This window comes from Enoplosus armatus, chromosome 16, assembly GCF_043641665.1.
Source record: "Enoplosus armatus isolate fEnoArm2 chromosome 16, fEnoArm2.hap1, whole genome shotgun sequence".
NCBI lineage: Eukaryota > Metazoa > Chordata > Actinopteri > Centrarchiformes > Enoplosidae > Enoplosus > Enoplosus armatus.
Window position 1 is genome coordinate 15,220,574 of NC_092195.1, and position 24,735 is coordinate 15,245,308.

At 40.6% G+C, this 24,735-nt stretch overlaps 1 protein-coding gene across 1 annotated transcript in view; it reads left to right on the forward strand.

Annotated features, from left to right (window-relative positions):
* LOC139298828 (dolichyl-diphosphooligosaccharide--protein glycosyltransferase subunit STT3B) overlaps positions 1–24,735 on the forward strand; it is a 68,333-nt gene that overhangs the window by 18,181 nt on the left and 25,417 nt on the right. Inside the window, exons 2-3 of the mRNA XM_070921611.1 lie at positions 11,055–11,163; positions 17,580–17,867. Coding sequence (XP_070777712.1) covers positions 11,055–11,163; positions 17,580–17,867 — 397 coding nt within the window. The remainder of the gene's footprint in view (positions 1–11,054; positions 11,164–17,579; positions 17,868–24,735) is intronic.

Sequence of the window (24,735 nt, forward strand, 5' to 3'; positions counted from 1 at the left end):
CTTATCATTAAAGTGCGTTCAAGTCTCAGAGGGCTGACATCTTATTGCTATTCAAAGAGCAGAGTGCCTTTCCCTGGAAAGTTAATTCTGAAGTAACCAGCTTCTCGCTGCTGTTAACTCTTCATTTTGATGCAAGTAAAAAAACAAAAAGCTCATACCCCACGCTAGCTAGTTAGTTGGATAGCTTCAGTAGGAGACACAGACTTAGTGTGTTGGGTCTCTATGTGTGCTTAAGACACTATAAGATTTTGGAATTTATACCTCCTCAAAGACTCCCCTGTGGAAGAATGAAACATTTCTTTGTCACCACTGTAGGAAAAGAGAGTAGGAAAAGAGAGGGAGACAGAAGCTCTCCCCTCTGTTCTCTTCCATTATCACATTGCCATAGAATATGAAACAGCAGAGGCAGCCATGTGTTAGGAAATAATGATGAAGGGACCACAGTGGTACAGAAGACAGTGTATAATTACTCAGCCCTGGCAGTAAAATTTGACCCTTCAGGATTTTGGAACCACAGCGGCAAGCCCATTCATGCAGATATGGCAGCTTTGGGGCACCAATAACTTGTGTTATGATGTAGGCGCACTGTATTAATGATTGTCGAGTTTGCAGAGAGACGTTGCGTAAAGTGCTCAGTATCTTCTTGACTGGAGTGTTATTGAGCGCCTTGCACTGATGTTTAAGCCAATGAGGCGTAAATGTCTTACTGGCTTTCTCTACTGTCTCTTAGTGACTCTACAGCTCATAGCAAAGCCGTTGTGCTCAAAGGCAGAGCAATAACAACTTTTTGTCCAGGGGAATCAATTGTATGTAGACTGCGTAATTGTCCACAGCTGTGTTTTTAACTTCCAGTTTTATGGTTTCATTTGTGGCCATTGTGGTGAGTCTTAATAGAGCTTCCTCCCAGTTTCCCGCTTTCCCCCAGCAGGTGGATGTTTGGATGAAGAGAAGATGATTTTAAGCTGTAGATGGCTGTGGCCAGCTGCCCTCAGTTTACCCTCACTGCAGGATTTTCAGCCTAGAGCCTCACACTGGGGGATTTAGTACATGCCTGTTTGTAGCTCCAAAATGTACTGGTGTTTTTACAGCCTTTGAGTTGAGTTTTCTTCACATTCATAACAAGGACATTTTGAGGGCTAACACAAGTACATCATTAGGAGTTGTACAGTTGTGTGTTAATTGCCTTCCTCATTACCCCTTAATAGTTAGACAATAAACTTTAGAGTAAACCCGTGCTGTTCTTTTTCCAAATCATGATGAAGGATTCAGACCTGAGTTCTTTTGAGAATGCCTTCAATAGAGATCTCAGCCTGTGATGATTAGGCGGGTAATTATTGCTGCTGTTTGTCCTCGGTGTTTGTGTTTGTGATATCCAATTGATTAGCTGCCCGTTATGACAGCAAGGCTCTTTGTGTGCCAGCAATTACTCCCTATCTCTGGGATTCACTTCTGCCTGCTGTTTCTGCCTGGCTCTCCCAGTGCATTCCCTATTTTTGGTCGATGGGTAACAGTGGGTTTTGATAAAAGAGAAGCCTCTGCCCCAGTGGACTCCTTGGCTAAATGTGGAATTGGCATGCCTTTCATCCATTTCCTTTGATTCACACACCGCAGTTTGAAATTCAGTGACTTGGTGCTTTTGGGAATGTCACATTTCTTATCCCCCTCCTTACCTTTTTAAATGGACTCAAAGTACAAATCTTTAGTTGTTTGAATCACTCAAATAACTTTTAACAAAACTCTAAATCCAGCATTATGTATATCTTGGCTTATTGGTCCTGCAGCATCTAACAAAGAGTTTAGGGGAGGAGAGTTTGTGACCAGAAGGACTGGCACTTACAGTAGGTGCCCTCAAACAAAATTATAATTCACTGTGTCCAATGGTCTTTAATGCACTAATGTACATCCTTTTATCATTGATTTTTTTTGGCCACTTGGAGGCAGCAGAAGTTAAACCTTTTATGTTGATATGGCGAACTCGTTGGCAAACAGTTGCTTATTTACACATCCAGTAGTCATGGAGCAACGTTATCATTCATTTGGCATTGTGTTTCTGGCCACCAGATGAGTTTAAGTCCAATATTGACACTCTTTTAGCTCTGTTTTTGGTCTCTACCAACACCTGAGGGAAATATCAGGCTCTTTAGCTGCTAAATGCTTCATTAAGTTCACCATCTAGTCTCTAAATGTGTCTGCCTGCCGCTTGTTGCTGAGCAGATAGTGTACAGTGGGTTTTAGAGCTCTTGCCAAAACGATGCTACGGCGAGAGTGAACCAAAACAGTGAGCTAAACAATAAGCTGAAACTCGCCATAAAGCTGAGCTGCAGATTCGGATGATAATTCTCTGTAGGTTCATCACAACCGCTTTCACATTGTCATTTGACACGTTATAAAAACATTGATGATAGCTGCTTTAAGAGTCAAGGCTTCCCTGATGTACTGATACAGCGTTTAGTGACAAATATCATAGTTAACTTCTTGTATTACCTTTAGTTCATCTGTGTTTGGTATGTTTAATTTTAGCAATGCATGCAGTTGAACATATTTTATGGTGCTGGGTCTCTTTTAACCATTATTTTCCATCTTGAGAGTTCTTGATACCTCTTATGCCTGCAGAAACTTAATGGTAGCCATTTTTCATAATAAGCTTAAAACATAAATTAATTAAACAGTGAAAAGCATCAAGTACCTCAACATTAAAAGGGCTCAGGCTACTGTAAATATTTATTTATGGAATTTTCAATATTATCTGTTTCTCCCCTACATGTGTGGAACAATTAGTTTAACACCGAGTTGCTTCTGTTTGGTCTCTCAGAGGTATTGACTTAGTAAAGTGAACTGCTGTGGACTTGAGCTATACAGTGTTTCAATGGCTTTCACCATCAGTCCCTTTTCAGACAAAATAGTTATGAATTTAATGGCATTCAATGTACATACCCCTCAGGTGTACTCTACACTGGCATTATATGTGGTAAAATCTATAATACACTGATCTTAAAATGTTGTAGCCACCCACTTTGTCCACATTGCAGTTAGTAACACTCATCATTGTGCTTGCTCTTAATCTCCAGTGCTAAGAACCACGCTTCTGATTTCCCATCAGACATCCATATAGTGTGCAGAGACTGTCACAGGAACATCTGCTGCAATTGAAGTCCACTCATCAGTTGTCAACCCAATATATATTCATCAGACAGGATTTTTCAGAGCTTTGCTTTGGAGGAGTCTGATGTGGATGGCTGGCTGCATGTCTTGAAACTTTAGTATTTTGCCTCAATATTATGGATTTATTCCAGAATTCGTAGTCCCTGTGTAATGTTAATAGGCTGCAAGTTTTTGCAATTAAAATGCACCAATTCATCAGTTATATCAGGCAGTTAAACAGCTGACATTTTGTTTTTTAGTTGGGCAAAAGTATTATAGTTATTAGTAATGTGGTATTGTTTACTGGCTAAAAGCTCAGTCTGCAAGTAGGTAAGTATTTTTGAAAATTGGTTATAATATTAGTTGTTGTGGAGTGATATTTCACAGTCGCTCTTAGTAGTAGTTTACAGCATTTTTCTGCTGAATCCTGCTTTTTACTTACTTAGGGGAATACAAAGATGACCCAAATATGTTAAGTAAATTAGAGGACAATTTATTGCTGCAGGTAGGTTTATAGTTTTATTCTTGACCATCCGGGGGGGGGGCGGGTTATGTACCAACTGCTCCAAATTTCATGTCCTGTCCACGTTCAGTCAGGGATGTTCATGGGAGATGGGAAGCTAAGCTTTGTGGGGAATTGATTACAGCCCACACTAAGAGGAGCTTAACCTTTTTAAAAGACGATCAGTTTGCTTTGAACTCTGACAGATTCAGCTGTGTTTCTCTAATCACACAGACAATGGAATATTAAGTGTATGATAAGAGCTACTTTGAGACTGATCAAGGTAATATTGGTCAAACCTTCTCTTTTAGTTGTAGTTTACATTTTGCACACCATCTACTTAATAAGGCTATAGTTGTGTAAGGGAGGCTGACTCATCTTGTTATACTCATACCAAGAATGCATTCTGCTCAGTAATTGCTATGGTGTTAAACCAATACTTGTTGAGGTTCAGATTTCTCTTTCGACTTCTCTAATTACTAATCAATACTAACCCAGCTCCAGTTGGTTAATTGTATGCCACATGGCCACCTCTGTACAGTGTTATTGCACACAGAAAGCACAGTTGCCTAATGGTTTTGTCATTGATGGATTTCTTGCACATCAGCCTACAGTTTTGCATGTGCTGATAATCTCGACCTTGCCTATTAGGGCTGACCCCCAGTCTCAGTTTGCTCCCTTTCTTATTACAACCCAATTTTTAGGGTGCTTTTTAAGATTAAGCCTTTTACACTCAACGCATGCTTAGTTACTTTAAAAAATAGACTAACGTTCTCTCTCCATTCTCTTTAACATACTGAATAACCCAAATAGAATAGAACTCCCTGTACAATTAATGAAATGCACCTTTGTGAAAGCTATAATGTTCAAGTTTTGTAGAGACAGAAAGAAGATGTGAGGGAGGAGTGGTGAATTCCCTGGCTGTAGTTTGTATTGAAGTTGTACTGTATTATGTTTTGTCCACCTCCATTTACATGTAAGGGAGGTACAGAAAATATAGGCATCAAAAAAAGTTTTATTTTGTATTGTACATTAGAAAAAAAAACACATACATAGAAAAGCTAGCACAAGAGTTTTCCCAGGAAAGTTTGGTCCCACCGCATCTCCCACTGCATTACTAACACAAGACTAAATTTGAGCCATTTCTGCTGTTTTGTATAACTTTTGCGTTTTCACTGTGACGTTAATCTTCCTTTGGTGTCATTCCTGCATAGGAAGTAGAAATGTTTGGATTGTAGGATTGTCTTAGTTGGCCTCACTGGACTCAGTTGTTCAGACACCTTCTTCTTCTTCTTCTTCTTCGTCATCCTATCATGGAGAACCATTATACCACACTGCAACTGCTTTGTTTAGATCACTAATCTCTTTGTAGGTGTTAAGTTCAAAATACAAAAAGCAATGGAGTGTGAAATGATTCTGTGTACCATCCCCCTCTTGAAGAAGACCTCCACTGGCAGCAGTAGCAGCAGGCCTCCATCTGATGTCAGAAGGTTAAATGCTCACCATTTTCTCTTTCCTCCAAGTTTTGTACACACTTGTTTAAAGTTTAATCATTTGCTGCTGAGCAAGCACTGTGCTGTTTCCAGCTTTCCTAGTCAGTATCTAAACTTTTCTTTTATTGGATTAGGGTATAGCTGTTTTCTGTCTACATATAACCATGCCTGTAATTACATTTATATAGCATGAGTAATCTAATCTGAGCTTTTTGTCAAAAGGTTGTTGCTACATCTTATTAGAAAGCACTTAACTATATTTCATGTACTCCAGACCTCATCGCTCCAGGCCTATCACAAGGGATCAGTGAAGGTCTTTGGCTGACCAACAGCCAATGGGGATTCAAGATTTAATTTCATAATAATGTGAACAAAGAAAAACAAGCAAATTTGAATGTATAGACAACAAATGTTTTGTATTTTTAACTAACTTCACCAGTCCTGTCCGGCCATGTGTGTTCAGCCACCTCCATAAATCATACAATGTTTTGCATTATTGCTTCAGTCTCGTTCTGTTTCAGAACTACTACTACTGCATGCATGATCACTGTGCATTCTTGACCCTGTTTGGATACTTTATTATTCATTGCCTCTCCCTGACTGCTTATAGCTTGTGTAAGCATCTCGTCTTGCTTGGCTAAGAAAATAGCCTAATTCAAGATCGATTGTTCTGTTAGACCCACAAGGCATTATAAGTCTGTGTCATTGTGATAGGTATTGCCAAGCTGTTTTCACACAGGTGTGAATAAGAGCCTGTGTGTCTGTGAAAAGATAATTAGGCAGTCAATAGCAGTGATTCTGCTCTCTATAAATCTGTTGTCAGGAAAACATAGAGCTCATTGGCCAATTGCCTTCAAATAACTCAGACTTAGTATTTTACACAAAAAGCAGCAAGTTCCAAGTCTGAACAAATCGCACAGTGTAAGAAACACAGAATAGCACATAGGCAAGTCTTTATCAGACTGTGCTCCATTTCGGAATTGAATAACTCTGCTCCCAACAGCCTTTTTTTCCAGCCCAAACTGTTTTATGTGTGAATCTTTATCTCGACTGTCAAACTGTGGAGGTACTGAAGCAAATAAACAATGCTAGTTTATAGCTATTCTGTGTCTAATGGGTAGTCTCAGTTAGAGCTGGAGCACAGTAATGTGTATTGAAGTTATTCCCCTAGGCCAGTCAATATGTATGCCATTATGTCTCCTTACCTCAAGAAGCAATGTCATTTTTCAATTTTCTTTCATAAGTTTCAACAGGCAGTAGTTTAGCTGTTTGCATATTGACATGAAGATCTCACACCCCACCAAGCCACAAAAACAGAAACCATCTGGTTGTGTTACTGCTGCCAGCTGGTTCGTTCAGAAAAGTTTAGATTAGAGGGGCAATTTTTCTATTTTCTTTTTTTCTATCAACCCAATGGTAAACACTGATTCAAATACATATTTAATCAGTCCAATATCAATGTTCATAGGTCATACGCAGTGTAAAGGGTATAGCTGGCTATATGCTACCTCTGTGACATGATGTCGCTATCCACTTCTTTTGACATGCTTTTATCCACGCAGGCACCGTCACCCACTGGTAGGACAGGAATCCCCAATGGGCCTCCCCCCGTGAACAGAGGGCCAATCTCGTTCTCTTCAGTGGTGGCTGAAATTGTACCTCATTTTTATTATGACAAACTTGTTGCTATTGAACTTTATTGTAACCAAATGATTCACGGTGAAGACAGCCACTGTATTTGTGAATGAGTTTTTAATATTAAACAAATCTTATGGGAGCAGTTGAATTTTAATATAATGCCTATTTTCCAATATCATTGGAAATAGGATTAAATGGCTCTTCCTGGACCTCTTTATCTCAAAAGATGAGCTCTGCACTCCAGATTCAATTACAAGAATGCTCACTGCCATGTCAGCAAGTGTTCACATATTGAAATTAGGATAATTTTTTTTGCCTGTTTGGGATTTTTGAAAGTGGTTGACCTGGGAGAATAATTTGCTGCATTTTGGTATTCATCCCCTAATGATCATTCGTTCATGTTTTTTCTGCTGCGGTTTCTATAAACAACTCAACATCAACTGAGACAGTGCCTCATTGAACCTACTGCACGATCTCACAGGCTAGTAATTACAGCCAATATTTAATTTCAGATTTACCAAGTCATGTCTTGTCGCATGTGAACAATATTGCCATCACACTTCCACAGAATGCAATTACCTTACTGGGTCATTGAGCAAGCAGGAACACACACACACACACACACACACACACCACCATTCGAATGGCGTGATACAGCTGCTTGATGATATGCCAGGATGCCTCATCTTGTCAGGTGATGGCAGGCATGCTGGACACTCATTGCTATTAAAGCTTTGGCAGCTGTCCATTGTACCAGTTAGTGTGACCCTTAACACCAGCATGGAGGTATTGGTTTTTGGGCAGGATGGGGAAGTGTGCAGTGTGACTGAAAACGAACTATCATGCAATTCTCAGGTAATCCAACCAGAAAATCCTATTGTGAGACTATTAAATTCTGTAGGCTGCAGATAGTTGTAATCCTATTCAGGTGCTTGTAAGACCATTAGTAAGGGGCTTGTCTAAAAGCGTAATCAGAGTACCAGATTTATAGTTGGAGTTGCAGGTAGGTCTAGTGATTCATGCTAGTTTATACGCTGTCCCAGCTGTCCTGCCACAGTGTCCATAAGCCTGACCCTGAATCTGCTAGCTACCAGCCCTCTACTGCCTTTTATACAGCGACCATAGGTTGTGGCCGCGACATTGAAATAGTTTGCAAATAAAGCTCAGTTGTGGTTCAGTTTCTCTAGCTTGCCCGTCCACTGTCTTCATCTTACAAGTTAAAACAAATTAAAAAGTAAGATTAAACATCAACTTTCTCATCCTCCAGAAATTCCTGTTATTCCAATTTATATATATATATATATATATATATATATATATATATATATATATGTATGTATATATATATATAAGATGTACATCCAACATGATGGATGAATGACGAGCGTAACAAATCACATTTTGACAAAGTGTCCTTTGCATCTGTCTTACCTTAAATAGTGTCTTGCACCTCATATTGTGATATTAACTACTTTACTAATTGACTTGTGATTGCGTGTTAGGGTGCAGGCACCAATATCCTTCACCACCTTCTTTCATGGCAAACTGTTTGAGTCATGTGTTCTGCTGCTTTCATTATAAAAAAACAAAACAAAAACGTAATAACATGACACCTTGGCGATGCTCAAACGGGTCCATCTGATTGGTGTCTTGTTGTGTGAGGCTTATGTTGTATGTGTTCACTTGTTTTCTGAGTCCCCAAGCAGGCTCCCATTTACAGGTTATTCATTTAGAGTTTGACAAAGGTGGCAGATTAGTCAAGGTGGTGATTACACCCCTGGAACCGAAAAGTCGATTTAGACATTCACCATATTGTGAACCAGTGGGGAAAAGGCAATGATGCATCTGATTATGAAGTCGATACTGAATGAGGCATTACTGGCTTGTAAACAGCAATGGAGCCCACTTAGTCATGCTGATGATGATGGCCCTTGTCTCAACAGGAAACTGGTAATCAGTGGAACGGACCTTGATTAAAATGAATTATGATGCCTGCAGGGGGCCCCGAGTGATCTAAAGTGCACAATATGCCACTCCTAATTTTCATTTTTGCTTTGAGGTATTATCTAAGGAGATGATATAGGGGCCCATTTTCCCCTTCATCCTCCTAGCTATCAATCCAGGAGTTTTTTTTATGGTGTTGCTCAGCTTTAAGCTTACTTGCTGGTGGTTGGAGGTGCTGCAGTGGTATCACTAGTCGTCATGTGCTCTGTGGCCCGAGACCATATTGGCAGCTATGCATTAAATTGCTAATGTGCCTGGCAGAGCTACATTATCCTCCCCATCAAAGTGACAAGGGCAGGGATAAAGCACTCCGCTCGGCTGTCCATGAGATCATTGGAAAATGGGTTTTGTGGATACGGCTTGGCAGCATAAAAAGTTGTCTTTGAGAATGCTTTCTTTGAATTTGCTTTGTTTCTGCCTCGCTAATTTGACAGCTGCAGAACAATGAGGCAGAAGTAGCTGGCCAGTTCCATCAGCATTCAAAGTCCCAGTCCCGTGGTAGAACTCTCCCACACCTGGCTGCCTCTGTACCTCTGCACTTTGTCACATTGCGGTTCTTTGCACGCCTCAGTATGTAAAGAAATAGACTCACAGAATGTAAGAACAAAAGTATTCTCTAGACCACCATGTAACTTTGAAAGAGCAGTTTGGTTAGCCACTGCAAATTGTGTGCAGTAAAATGAGCTATAGAGGATGAAAGTTGTGATGGACTCAATCTTCAATGGTAAAATTGAGATGAATTTTACTTGCCAAAAAACTGAGATGCAAGTACAATGGCAGTGTTTTCTTTTCTGTGTTAGCTCTTGCTTTCCAGCTGGATGGCTTGTTCGTCTTGGTCTGTAGTGTGCCCATAGTCAGGTCCTCAGCTCTCAGGTTGTTGAGTAACATGATATAATTGCCTAAGGAGCCACGAGAATAAACACTCATGTCAGCTACTCAATAGCTTTTTTTTAAGATCACTTTAAGAGGCACAATGCCTGTTCTAGTTTTCTATTTTTTTCCCCATATTTTCATCCAAGGCATAAAGAATATTGCGCATCTAATTTCCAATCACTTTGCTCCCATTGACTCGTAAATGTACTGATTAACTGCTGTCATTGGGGATTTAAAAAGTCACTCATTTTGTGTTATAGTGTTACACCAACTGGGGTAGGCATGTGTATGATTTGAAGATGTACATAAATGGAAATTCATGGAATCAAAGGCTCCTCAGTCTGCTATTACTGCGACACAACAGCCACGCCTGCATGTGTGGTCTTGGGGAAAGCTGTTGGAGTGAAGATGAACACAAAAATTAAGGTTGTTAAAACTAAATCACACATGAACATACTTTGCATTGTTCTGTAGCATTTTAGGCTCCCCATTGTAACCTCGTTTGTTGGCTGTTGATATTGTTATACTTGATATAGTCTGAATCAAAGAACCTCTCTAGTGTGTAAAAGAGCTGATTAGTCATAAAGATGTTATCTTCTGTTCTCTCTGGTATACATCTCTATTAGAGACGTTCAGAACAGGTAATTGTCTCTGTCTCTGCCTTGCTATAGGTTCTCTATGCCTGAAGTGTCTTACATGAGGTATATAGACCTCTGAACATACCATAAAGCAGCCCACATTAATGAGCTGTACAGCGAAGAAGGTGCCTCTGAAAATGCACTGAACACTTGCTTCGTTCTTTTTGGCAGCTGTCTTCTCAACAGTGTCAGCTCTTTCGTTCTGCTGCTTGACAATTTTCCAACCCCCTCGCCTCACCACAGCTGCTACAATGTGAATCAAGGCTTGTTTGCACTGATATTCCTTATATTGTCTTTTTGTTTGTTTTATTTCTTTGGTCGCCCAACACAAGACCCATTTTATGCCTTTGTCACCCCAGCACATGCCAGTGGTTGCAGTTGGAATTATCTGTAATATAAGCAGGCTTTGTTCTGAAAAATGTCACAGTATATGAGAGAGCCCTTCATCTCTGCATTTCTTAACCGAGGGCTGACCTGAGAGTTGTTGGCATCAGCACAAAGGCTCACATAGTGAATGGAGGCTTTATCTTCCCTATTCTAACCAGGCAAAGTCTCTGCAGCTTACCCATTCAGCCCGCCTTCACAATATCTGGAAATAAAATAACCTATTCTTTCCTAGAGTTAAGTGTTTTTTGGTCTGTCAACAGCTGTAACATTTTGGCAAAATATAGCCTATAAATGGAAATAGATGTTCCTTCTCTGTGTGTGGTTGCTATTTTGCATTATACTCAGCCAGCCCTCTTCTGTTTTTTTCTGTTGCTTCAGGTTCAACTACAGATCAACGCACCATCTCACCACAAATGGCTTCTACGAGTTCCTCAACTGGTTTGATGAAAGGGCCTGGTACCCCTTGGGCAGGATTGTTGGTGGCACAGTAAGTTCCTCCTCAAATTGATGCAGTCAAGCTCCATGTTTTACACGTTTGCTCATTTGTTTCATTATTTATCGATTCTAGGTTGTTTTTTTTGTTTTTTTTAGAGGAATGCACATTTACTTACAGACAATGTTCTTGTGAAGTAAAGGCAAATAAATGATTGAAATGACATACCCTTAAAGATTTCTTAAGTTGGAATAGGCTGGTAGGAACACACACAGACGTGTGTCCTGGTGCAGGCGTTGAGGAGGCGCTGCATGGGGCCTCATATTCATGTGGGAGATGACAATGCCTATGGAATGGGAGACAGTGAGTGGTGGGTTGCAAATCTGAAAAAAAGGGGGGAAAGCTGTGCTCAGCTCTTTGGGTATCGCACTCTTCAGGGGGGCTTATGCAAGGATACTGGAAAGGATGCTCCAGCCAATTGATGAACCTCAAATTGAGGAGGAGCTGTTCAGCTTCCATCTTGGCAGGGAACCTTTTTATTATCTTTAATCATCTTGGAGGAATACTGGAGAGGTCATGGAGTTTGACCATTGATTTGTATTATATTTGTGTATTTGTGACAGTGTCCCACAGGGTGTTTTGTAGGGGAGCATTTCGGGAATACGAGATGCCGGGACCACTGATACAATACTTGTTTGCCAGAATGAGAGCTTTGTATGCATCTACAGGAATAAGTCAATGATATTGTGAGAAGACAATGTGCTTTGCCAAGGTTTTAATCTGATGATTTTCATCTAAAATCTAAAGCCACAGGTGGGGCGTAGAGAGTTTCCATTTTGTTATCTCAGGATTGCATCTCTACATTTTGCTGATGATGAAGCGCTGTTGGCTTAATCAGACTGTGACCTCTGGTGTGAACTGGCGTGCTTTGCATCAGACTATAAAGCAGTGGGGATGAGAGTCAGCAACTGGCAGTCTGAGGCCATGCTACTCTGCGAAATTGCCTCCCTCAGTTTGGGAGCAAGTTGCTGGCTCAGGTGAAGGAGTAGACTTGGGATCTTGTTCATGAGTGAGGGTAAGATGAGGCCTGAGATCGAGAGACACATTGGTACGGCATTGCCAGGGTGTTGTATTTGACTATAGTGAGCTAAGCTTGGATGAAAATCTCTGGATTTAGTAGATGATCTCTCACCTGTAGTCATGAGCTCTCGTAGTGATTGGAAGAATGAGATCACGGATTCAAGCTGCTTTAAGGAGTTTTTCTACGTAGAGTTTCTGGGCTCACAATTTAGGATGGGGTAAGGAGCTCAGACACAAAGAAGCATCTTGGCCTAAACCGCAGCTCTTTTGTGTTTTAAAAAGAGTGAGTTGAGGTGGTTTGGGAATCTGGTCAGAGGGGTAGCATGAGGTTATCTGGGGTTAGGCAAGGCAGTGCAGGGATACCATAGAGCTCTATAAGCCTCCGCCAGGCAGCATGGATTTAAGTCAGAATCCAATAGCAACAGTGAGCTGTTATCTTGACAGATTCCCCTCGGCTGCCGTGGCCTCCCTGTTTACCAGCAGGGGCAATTGTTGTGAAACATTGACCCTTTTCAGTGAAAAATACAAAGTGCAGATTCCATGCAATTTATCTTCCATTTCCCCCGCCTCCCCTCCTCTGTGCATTTCTTCTCCCAACCTCATCTTCTCAGCCCTGCATCCTGTGAACTGTTTGTCATGTGTGAGTAAAATACCTTTGGCCTATCCATCTCCCTCTCCTCTTTAACAACCCCACCCTCCTTTCTTTTGACCAAGCTTCATGGACCCACCAGGTTTTGCTCTCTGAGCTGTAAATGCATAAACCAGTGGTGCATCAGGACTACATAATCCAGGTCCTCGGTGCGAAATAAATGTAGAAATGTCTCCCAATGTGTTTCCATTATTGGGGCCAGCTGTGAAGTAGGGATAGAGCCTGGCCCTTGGTGCCTGTAGTGTGACTCTCTTTCTCCTCTCACTAATTCTTTCTTCCTGACTCTGTGCAGTGCAAACTCAGTCCTGTAGGCTGATTGGAGAGTTCCTCTGCACCGTTGAGACAGCGAGGCATGTTAATGTTGTGCACTGCTATCAGATGCCGTTATCATTACAGCACCAAGCAGATGGTGCAAGGCAGGAGCTATAGCCACGCTACATGCAGATGTTTGAGTATACTATTCACTACTGCACAAGAGGGATGAATTGGAATCCAAAACCCATCCATCAGCATTCATCTGTCATAGGCAATTACCATCAGCTACTGGTAATTGCATACAACAGGCCTATCTTGTAATAATGGATGTGCTGGTCTGTAACAGTACATGGATACGTGGGTTAGGCCTTGTAGCCATAGGGTGGAAACTGAAACTCATGATTAGACCGGTAATCAGAATTGGAAGGCATATAGTTTTATGTTAATTTTCATGTCATTTACAAGATGCCTGGACTCTGCACTGTACTGCACTGACAATGCATTGTCTTAGGATACAAATAAGCATACACAGCTCACATCTTTCCCCTGTACGCTGGTATTGACATTTCATGAACGTATGCGTAAAAAAACAACAAATAACTCAGTAATTCACACATGGTTCATTTGAAGAAGATTATAGCGACTTGGTCTGAGCTGTTCTCTGCTCAGATTTAGTTTGTCATTTCATTTTCCAGTTGAAAATTACTTTAAATATTTAAATGCTCAGCAGACTACCCTCAAGCTAGACCAATCTTCAAATAAGGACATAGAAGAGCTTCTGTTGTATCAGAGCTTGGGTTTTATATGAGGTGGGAAGACAATAGGTGCTGCGATGAGCATCAATGTAATGTATAATTTCCTCTCTAGCAAAACTGGCTTCTATTTGCAGATTGTTTCCCTTCATGAATATTAACTGTGTTGCTCTGAACATCCATTTTCTGCCAAAAGGTCTAACATTTATTTCAGATTAAACTTTCTGGTTCACTCAGTTAGACTGACAGTTTGCTTTGGTGTCAAACATCAATGTAGAACTAATAAAATGCCTTAAAAAACAGGTTAAAAAGTAAAGGCAGGTCTAGCCTATATGATTTCTGATGTCCTCTTAGTGTTGAGCTGTGCTGTTACAAAAAGTGTGATTTCTGTGAGTATAATTTGTGGATTGCTGATTGCTTGGTCAGGATATTTCTTGCACTGTCTCTTAGCAATTACAACGCAATTATGGTATTAATGTGTTTAGTATTTTAAACAGTGTCACTGAGACAAGTTACAATACACCTTTGTAAAATACAATTTGTCATTTTAAAAATGTCATGGGATGAGACAGTTAATATTGGAATTGACTAAAGTACAGTGTGCGTTGCATTACATGTCATGTTTGCGAGTAATTTGAGGCAGAATGAACAATGCTCACCAAATGTGTGTCAATTCACAGAGGAAAATAGTCCCCAAAAAAATGCATCATTTACTCTTGTTTAAGTAATGTTTGCTAAAAACTACAGTGCCCAGCTGTCTTAGGAAATCACTGTGGCTTTTTTTTTATTAAATTAAACTCTGTATTTGAGACTGTTTTTTAAAAGAGCCACAGACAGGGTAGGAAAGTCAGAGAGTATTGAGAGACAGACTAATGCATTGGTTTTGGTCTTTTCATGGGATTTGTTGACAATAGATTATATAGAATATTGCCAGCCTTGTCCTTTTTAGAGAAGTTTATTGCCAGATGGTAAGTCACGTTCTGCCATATCAGGTTCACCGGTGTTTCGATAGCAGGTGGGTGGGTCATTGTGTTGGCCACACTAAATGCAAATGTCTTCCTGCAACATGCAAATCTATGCAAAATGGAGCAAGATCTAGGAATTGATGCATAGAAGACATCTGATAGCTATGTCCATTTCACTTTTACCTGCTTTATGTTTATGTGAGAGGCTGACGTTGGATTGGTTACCAGAATAATCTGGTGCCTTGCTCAATGGCACCATCATGGTGGTTGCTGGAGTAACAGAAAGCCACTCATTTACTGTGTAGGCTAATTGTCAGAATTCCATTTGCATGACTTGAGCTTGATCATTTTCTGAACACAGACAGGCTTCAGGGATGAAGGGCATTTAGTTTACTCCCACACTGTATTCGAAATCATAAAATGAATGTGTGAGAGCTCTTATTTGCATCAAGCCTGTGCTTTTAAAACATGCAGGGGTGTGGACAAGTGCTGGGTTCATCTCAGATTGGCACAGTCTGTTTCGTAGCCCACAATACAGTCACAATCCACTGCCTTTTTGTTTTGAAAACTTAAAATACTTTATGAATTAATTTATAAAGTTACATTACCTCCTTGTTTTCAAAAACCCGTCTTGACATTTTATCAATGTCAGTCTCCTTTCTCATGGGGGGAGTAGTCTGTGACCCGTCTGGCTCCTGGTGGAATTCATAAAACCACCTTTGCTCTACCTGACCGAGGCTCTTGTCTGTTGCATTCAACCTTTTACCCACCTGCACTCTGTTTAACACCTTCTCTCTCCTTTCAGCTACTATGGTTCACTTTTCTTCTTAACTCTCTATAACATTTCTGTCTCTTTTATCTTTCATCCTCTCTCCTCCGCTGTCTGCCTCTGCCTCTCTAATGTCTCACTGTCTTTTCTCACCTCCACTATGCCTCCATTCTTTGCTCCCGCCCTTTCCCATACCCCTTCCCCTTGCTTGCTTTTTTAAATTCAAAATCAGACAGATGATCCTGACAGTCCTCATTAATTGTGTATGATAGCGTTAAGTCTCTAAGCACTCAGATGGGTCACACCGTTTGGAGGACAAAAGAGCTGATATCACTTAATGTGACACTTTAGTGCATTCCTGCCTGGACCAGTCCAGCTGCCCTCGCCCTGTTTATTTCCCTTTTCACTGCCACCCTCCCTCCATTCCCCAGAGGACGACTGTCAGTTGCTCTTTCTCCAGAGCCATAGATAAGGAAGGAAGGCTTCTCTAATGTGACAGTCCATAAAAACAGTGGGCCGTCAAGCTAATAAAACACTCTTTTGTTGCCATAAGGACAATGACCCAAGTGCATTTTTGGTAACTGCTTTTGACAGTTCTAGTTGATGATATTTTCATAATGAACAAGTTACAGTATGTAATGCATTCTTTAATGCTGATTTAGAGAAAAGTGTTGATTTTTATCCATCAAGTTAAAACTCAATACAGAATGTTCTTTGCTACAATGAACATCTCAATCATCTTTAATATTTTGGGGACCTGGGCCCTACCACAGTGTTCAAAATGGCTAACAATGACGAGAGTAGTTTGTCTAATGGAGCGGTATCCTGTCATTTACAAGAGTCCAATCCTCAGAGCTGTAAGGCAAGACATGGTTGATTTTCATTGAAGTAGATTGGTTGATGAAGCTTAGGTCTCCTAGGCACCGCCTAATTAGAGACATGAAGACCTGAGTTTATTAGCGGCAAGGCAAAGTGCATGGACTGCGGCTACAGTGAACATGCATCAGGGACATCACTCGCACGTTAAACACAACCTTGCTTTTTACTTCAGACAGCCAGTGTACTGCACAGGGACCTAATTGGATTTGCTCTCATGTATAGACGAGACAGGGCCATGAGGCCTCGCCTACTAACACCACAGCTTTGACTGGAGCTTTTTGAGTGGAGGGTTTAATTCATTATAACTTTCTGTTGAAGAACATCATACATGACAACAATTTTTGGCAATTGTTCAAGGCACTCATTAAGAAAAGATTTGCTGTGTTGGGCTGGTGGTCAGACAAAACAAACTATTCAAAGAGTTGTTTTTCACTATTTTCTAACATAACTTTACAAGCCAAATGATTAATCAATTAGCTGTACAAAATAATCCACAGATTAATTGATCATGTTAGAATGTGTTGCAGCACCACATGTCAGTGCCCAGTGTTGATCCAAGTCTCAAGGCAGACTTGGTTGACTTGAGTTCTGTCATATACATTAACAACTGGATGAGACGTGGAGCATTTGTTTTGTCCTCCATGTTTTTGTACTTGCTTAGAATGTAATCTGTTGGCTCTGAAGAAGTGCGTGTTGGCATAAATGAAAGCCTGAGTGTCAATCAATAAAGTGTATTAGTAATTAATGTACCTTATTATCTGCCATAGTCCTCTCGTTTGTAATGCTTTTTCCCCTCTTGGTACCTTTCATGTTTTCTCTCTCGTCTTGCACAGTCCCTTTCACTCACCTTCCAATTCTTATGTTTAGGGCTGCAACAAGAGATTTGATTCGTTTGGTTTATGAAACATCAGAAAACAATGAAGAAAACAATGAAACATTTCTAGAGCCCTTTTTTTAATCCAATATTCCAAACCCCAATTAATTTTAATTAAATCGACTTAGCGTTATACTCATTTCTCTACTCGTGTCTCACCTTCTTTGTATTTCTGTCCCTAACATCCATCCCAACCTTTATCGTTTTTTTTTGTTCTCACAACCTCTTTCTCTGCGCCCTCTCTCAGGTGTACCCGGGGTTAATGGTGACCGCCGGCCTCATCCACTACGTGCTCAACCTGCTCCACATCACGGTCCACATCCGTGACGTGTGTGTCTTTCTGGCGCCGGTGTTCAGCGGTCTGACCGCCATCTCCACCTTCCTGCTGACTCGGGAGCTGTGGAACCAGGGTGCAGGGCTGCTGGCGGCCTGCTTCATTGCCATCGTCCCAGGCTATATCTCCCGCTCCGTCGCTGGCTCTTTCGATAATGAGGGCATCGCCATCTTCGCCCTGCAGTTCACCTACTACCTCTGGGTATGTACACTGGTCATGTGATGAAATAAAACTTCCCCTTTGTGAGGAATCACAATAAAGGCTGATCATGTGCTCACTCATGGTCAGCTTTTAAATCTGTTTTAGCTGAAAAAGATATGTCAAATTCTCTACCACAGTAGTGAGGGCTCAGTCTTTTGTTTATTTTTGGGGCCAGGCTTTATGTAGCCAGAAGAGTAGTTGTTTTCAATCTTACTTGGCCTCAGATGTTATTTATCCAGAGCCTTGAAAGGCACAATGGGCGTCTTAGCTGAGCATGTGGAGCCCATGAAACGGCTTGCTGCACTGTAAAAACCTTCACAATAGGATGACCTTTAAGAGTAGAAATGAAAAGATCTCGGGTTAAAGGTTGCATAGCCCCCCTCCCAATTTACCTTCCTTTCCCAAAATACACAAAGCGAATGCAGCCTGTTGTGTTCTCCCCTACAGAGCAGCTGACCGTGTTGAATTTGCACCATCATTGTGTTAAACAAGTTCAGATTTATTTGTATGTTATAAAAAATATTTTTTCTTCAGTGATTAAAACTTGTATAGGTTTTACTTGTTCTGCAAGGTAGACCTTGACCGGATAAAGCAATTCCACAACGTTTGAATTCAGGTTGGATGTTTGCAGGAACTACAGTGCAAAGACCTATTTGAAATGGTTTTCCACAGCAGGTGGAAGGAAGGAGCTTTTCATGCTGAAAGATGTCAAACAGACTTTTCACTGTACCTTAGTCTGTCCACTCTTTTCAGTTGCATCAGCAGCTACCTTACAGCCCCGCAGCTATCTTACTATGAGTTCATCTAGTGTGTGTGTGAAAAAGAAGAGCTCTGCTTTGAAAACAATCTTATCTTCGTCTTCCCTGTTATTGGAGTTGACCTTGACAAGCATTGAGGAGTTTTTTAATTCTGTATTGAGCTGTATCTGTTCAGTGATGCTAATGCAAGAACAGGATTTATGTGAAAATGAAAATGTGGAAAGGAAACTTGAGATAGAAAAGAACTTAATATTTCTAGATAACCAGCTTAATGAAAATGGAAGTAATGAGCTTCTTGTGTTAAACCAGGTTTCTCCTGACATTTAAGAGGTGGGTTGAGATTGTAAAAACCATTTAAATGCCACTTCAACAGATTAAGAGCAGTGCAAAAGACATAGGATGAAAGTTGGCCTGCGGGAATAATGTTGTTGCAGTAAAGATGGAATTGAATGTAAAAGCACCAATAGATATGTAAAATAACACAGAAATAAAAAAATGAAAACAATGAGTATAAATGAATGAATGAATTATGTAGGTGTTGCTGTATGCTGCTAATATTTTCAATATATTCAATTGACAATTATTAATTTGCAGGTGCTTTTGTTCAAACAAGGTACTTTTTTTTTTGAGAAAGAGAGAGACATATAGAGAGAGAGAGCTTATAAGGCAAGTCCTCTCAGAAGAGGTAAGTAGATTTCTGAAGACAAAAAGTGATTCTACTGACCAAATCGAGTTTGGTAACTTGTTCCAAAACCGAGGGAACACACAGGAGAAGAGTTTGAATTGAGATTTCCTGCCTTGCAGTGATGGTAGGACTAGCTGTCGTTCATTTGCATATCATAGTGAATGAGAATGCTCATAAACCTGAATGAAGCCTGCGACATGGAGCCAGTGGAGAGAAATGATAAGTGGAGTGACATGAGCTGTTTTTGGCTGGTTGAAGACCAGACCAGCTGCCGCATTTTTGACCATTTGCAGACTTTACTTGCATGCTGGCAGCCAGAGACGTCTAACATTTATGTTCTTCTGTCTTGAAGAACATACGATTAAAATGAATGGATGTGGGCAGTACACGACATAACGGTTAAAAGTAATCTTGTTTTTGCTGCTGAGACTAGAGAGGATTGCTGGAGGAAAACTACTCTAAATGCATAAATACACTTCCTGTTATTAGAGCACTGTGGGCATGTCTTATTTATACAATGTAATTTCATGGAGTCTATAATTTAGTTTTTCTATCAACAAAATTGCCTCATGCTCCTGGAAACTGCAGCGATATAATATAAAAGTAACAGGTGACAGTGAAGCAATTGTAGTCATCACTGTGAAAGAATTTCAATGCTGCACAGTTAAGCTGCAGAGGAGCAGGTGTCAAATGAATATTGAAGTGAGTCCAAATGTAACACTGTAGATTTTATCAATGTAAATGTGATCAAGCATAAGACTAAATTGATTGCTGCGTGCACTGGCCTTAATTAATAAAACTGAACCTGCAAGAAGCCAACCACCACCACATGTAAGGCCTTCTCCCAAACATCCCTTAATGGCTGTAAATGTAAACCTATGTAGTTAACACTGCCATTAGCCATTATCTTTGGCTTTAAACGATGCATTAGACAGACAGTAAGAACAGAAATAACAAAATAGATTTAAATACCAATCACCTATTGCTTACTCCTTGCTAAAACTTTTGTCTTCTTCTTTGCATCGCTCCTGCTGCTCAGTTTACTTTGGCAAAGGACATAACTTTTTTTTTTAAGCTCTGAAGCTTTGGTATTATCTAGAAAAGATTATTACATGATATGATGCCACAATGTGTAATTTTGTGTAATAATTGTGTAATTTCCCCCCAGGGATCAATAAAGTATTTCTGATTCTGATTCTGATTCTGAATCCTGATGGAACCAGATGAACTCATGTAAATAAGCCACATGTCCGTTATTGACCAACTGTAGTTGTGTAGTTGAAGGGAGACGAATCACTCATGGCTGGTTCAAGTGTACCAGAGTTACAGAAATAAAACAGACAAATTAAACTCCAGTTTTATTTAAACTACATTGATTACTTTTCCATGATACCCTCAGCATTCAAATATGACCTGCAGCTGTAAAAAAAAAAAATAAAAAAATAAAAAAAATTACCTGCAGCAGTCCCACATTTATGCATGTGTATTTGAAGGCCATACAACGCTGCTCATCAGCATTCAGGATAAATGTTCCATCTTAGTTTAGTATTGTTTGATGAGTCAATTACTGCACAACACGCAGTAACAGTAAAGATTCAGGCTGCAGTTGAGTCTAAACTACCCACACAACAAATGCAAAGACATGATTGTGACAGATGTTTACTTGGAAAACGTGGAAATCGAGGTTTTGTTTCTTGGTGTTCACTTCGCCTGTGTGTGCATAAAGATGTTTCTTTTATAAGGAAACATATATTGTTGTAGATGCGGCAAAAGTCTTGCATACTGCTTGACAGTTAACAAATGGAAATGTCAGTTGTAAAAAGACAGTTGCAAGTGAGAAGCAGCGTAAACATTTTTGTACTTTTGTGCAGTTTAGTGTTTCTAGATTCACTATATATTTTTTGATATGATTATGCCATTTACATCTATAATTTAACTGTCATTTGAATTCTCAATGGAAAAGTCCTGCGGAGACACAAATTTGCGTAATGGCAGTGGCACCCCACATTAGACAGGCTGGTGAGCAGGAGAACTGGTACTCTAACTGTCCTCATCCAAGAGTGTTTCAGTAAGTCAACAGAAAAGAGATTTCATTATGCATGCCACAGGCAGTCAGCGATTGGTAATAGTAGCTCGTAAGCTATTTGTCCAATTCTTATTTTACCTTCAAGGCGTTGATCTCCCTTTAGGCTCAAGTGTAAAGACACGCTGCGTGGTGGAGGCTTTCATCCAGGTAGAAGTAGTGATGTGGGTGTTTCGTCATGCCATGCCTCGCTGCTGTTTGTCACAGCGTAACAAGCTTGGCAGTGCAGTTGCCACCGGGTTGGAAGGGACCTTTTTATCTGTCCAAGGATTCAGCCATCCCAGTTTATGTCACTTTGTCAAATCGTGCATGGATGCATCTCTACATGTGGTTTCAAGGTAGTATGACTCACTAGGCTCGAGTGTGCTTGGGGACAGCTATATGGCCCTTTTTTTGAACTTGCTCACTGTCACTGATCTGGCAATGACCTACAGTAGAGAGTCCAGGTGGCTGGCTGAGCACGGCCGTTGTGTCTACAATTTAAGTCCCGACACAACACGACTGGCTCTGTGTCTGTGTACCAGCTCAGCAGAGTGAAACCAAACAGCTGATAGTGCTTCTCACTGGGAGAGCTGGCATCCTCAGACGCACAATGCATATTTGGGAGCCAAACATACTTAGGAAACATATATTATGCACACATATATAAGCTTTTATATATCCATGTACAGAAAAATACAAACCACACAGAATTTGAATTGCTTTTAAGAGACACTGTATGTCACTGGCATTGCAGAAACTGTTTTGATCTGTATATCCTGTGTTTAATTGAAGCTAGGAACAGACCCTAAGATTATTGGGACACCCCACCCAACCATTTCCACCAACATGCAAAGATTTTTAGTCTCTAAAGAAGAAAGGAGCACATATTGAACATTTGAGTAAAAACAGAGGGTCAATACTTCTAGACTATAATTAGAGCGCAACTCTAGACAACTCACACGTGACTACACCAAAACAAGACAAGGCTGTTTGCCTTGCTAATTTATATTGGAATTAGCACAGAAAGAGCAAGGAAACAAAGGAAAGTCACAAGAACTTTTGTTGAGATGAGTCATATTGAGAGAGTTGGGCAATAAGGACTGCAAGTGAACTGTGTAAAAGGTGAACTTCAGGTGAACTCTGTCTCTGAACTCAAATCTGGATGAACTGCATTATGAAATACTATTCTCTACTCTCTAAAATAATACTCTGAAATACGGTTTCTTGCCGTTTTCAGTCATATTTTTAAATGATTACTCCCGCTCACACATGATTTTATGAATGTTTGGAATAATATGAATAAGAACGATGAGTAAATCATGGCAGATCAGTGCCATGACCCAAAATTATGAATATATATATATAAATTATGTTGTCAGCCTTTTATGTAGATGGTAGATGGGTTTCTTATTTTCACAGCAGGTACTACAAAACATTTCTGGGACATTTTGCACTTTAAAAGGATAACAAGAGAGTCTTCATCCTTCAAGTCTGACCCCATCCATTCCTAATACATCTGAGGTGTTTTCCTGCAGGTGTCTCCAAATTTCACCATCCAACTTTTCAGGACTCATCCAAAAACTGTCACCATAACCATTTGTCTCACACCAGGAAATGTGTGTTAGGGTGTGTTATGGACATTTTGTCTCCGCGCTATCATAATGGCCTCTTGTCTACTCTCGTGTATGATCAATACATCTCCAAATGAGGCAGGTGTTCTCGCAGCAGCCATCACTGCCTCTTAAGGTGATGTGTCATCAGCGAAGCAGTGCCATCGAAAAAAATCCCCCTCCGCTCACCTGCCACCTCTCACGTCCTCGGTTCTATTTGGCAAGGGCCCTGAAAAACAATCATCCTGGCCATGCACCACTGCTTCCCATTATCGGTCTCATTTACCCACATTTGTCTTTGCGTTTTCCTTTCCTCCTATCCATCTTTCCTCCATCTCGTCTCCCTTTAATTGTCTTCTTTTGTCCCTGCCATTGTTTTACTCTCGCCGTGTTCTGCTTCCTGCCTCTACTTTCTTGTTTTTACCTCCTTGCTTTCTCTTCCTGTATCTCTTCCTTGTCTCTTTCCTTTCTTCCGCTCTCTTCCTTGTCTCTTTACCCCCATCCTCTCCTCCACATGGCGAAAATGCACAAAGCCACTCTCTCAAGTCTCAGCCCCATCTTCATTATCCGACTCCTTCATTTTATCCGCTAATAACCCATTCAACTCCACTCGCTTAATCTCCGTGTTTACCCCCCCCCCCCCTTTGCAACACACACACCCTCCCATAATCTATAATTGAATCCCCTCACACCCAGGAGAGCTGCTCTTTTTAACACCATAGCTCTTGGTAACATGAATACACACACAGAGTTGCACTGCCTCCCTCCGTTGCCCTAACCCCCGTGCACCATGCCTACATTGTTTTATCAGTAATTCCACTCTTTTTCTTGGCTCACATTTAATTAGCTGGACTGGTATCACACTGTGGGACTTCTGTGTCTTCACAAAGAGAGTGGCGGCTGGGAGGGGGTTAAGGCACCAGTTGGCCATGGCTTGTACATGCCTCTGAATGGACGACACGAGGCTGCATGCTAGCTGTGGACCAGCTTGAGTGGCAATATTGTCTGAGGAGAACACAGCAGCTTGCACAGCAACTGAAGTCATCCTAATCTGTCATTGTGCTTGTTTTCGCTTTTAAACAAAAGAAGCAACAACAGAAGCAAAGACTCAACATGGATTTATGGGAAAAATGTTTTGGTGGCTGTGCCTTTGGCAGTATACACTAGCTAAAACTAATGCAGTATAATAAAACAGCCTTGCGATGAATCCTACCTTCATGACAGCTATAGTGTTCAGTTTTTGTTGAAAATGTTTTAGAGAGGTGTTGATTCAACTTCATGATCATTTTGGAGGCTGCAGTTTGTATCACATTAATCTGAGAGGTATTTCTACCATTTTGCCCTCACGTCATTTATATCAATGAAAAATATTGGAAACACCTCTCAGTATAACAACACAGTTCGGCAGCACCACAGACTACAGCCTCCACACTAGTCATGAAGTTGAATCAACACCTCTCTAAAACATCTTCAACCAAAACTGAACATTATAACCTGTATGAAGGTAGGAATTATTTAGTTTTAGCTAGGTGCACCTAATAAACTGGCAACTTAAGTGTAAGTTACAACTTAAGCCCCATTCGAACAGGATTAATATTAAAGGGGGAGGTGGATAAATATACTGTATATTTTCCCTCCTCACTCATAACAGATTCAGATTACATTTTCACCGCCTACGAACTGCAGGAGCTGATTCTCTAAGGCAATGATATGCCATGTGATTTTTATCACCAGTGGGCTTGTATTATTT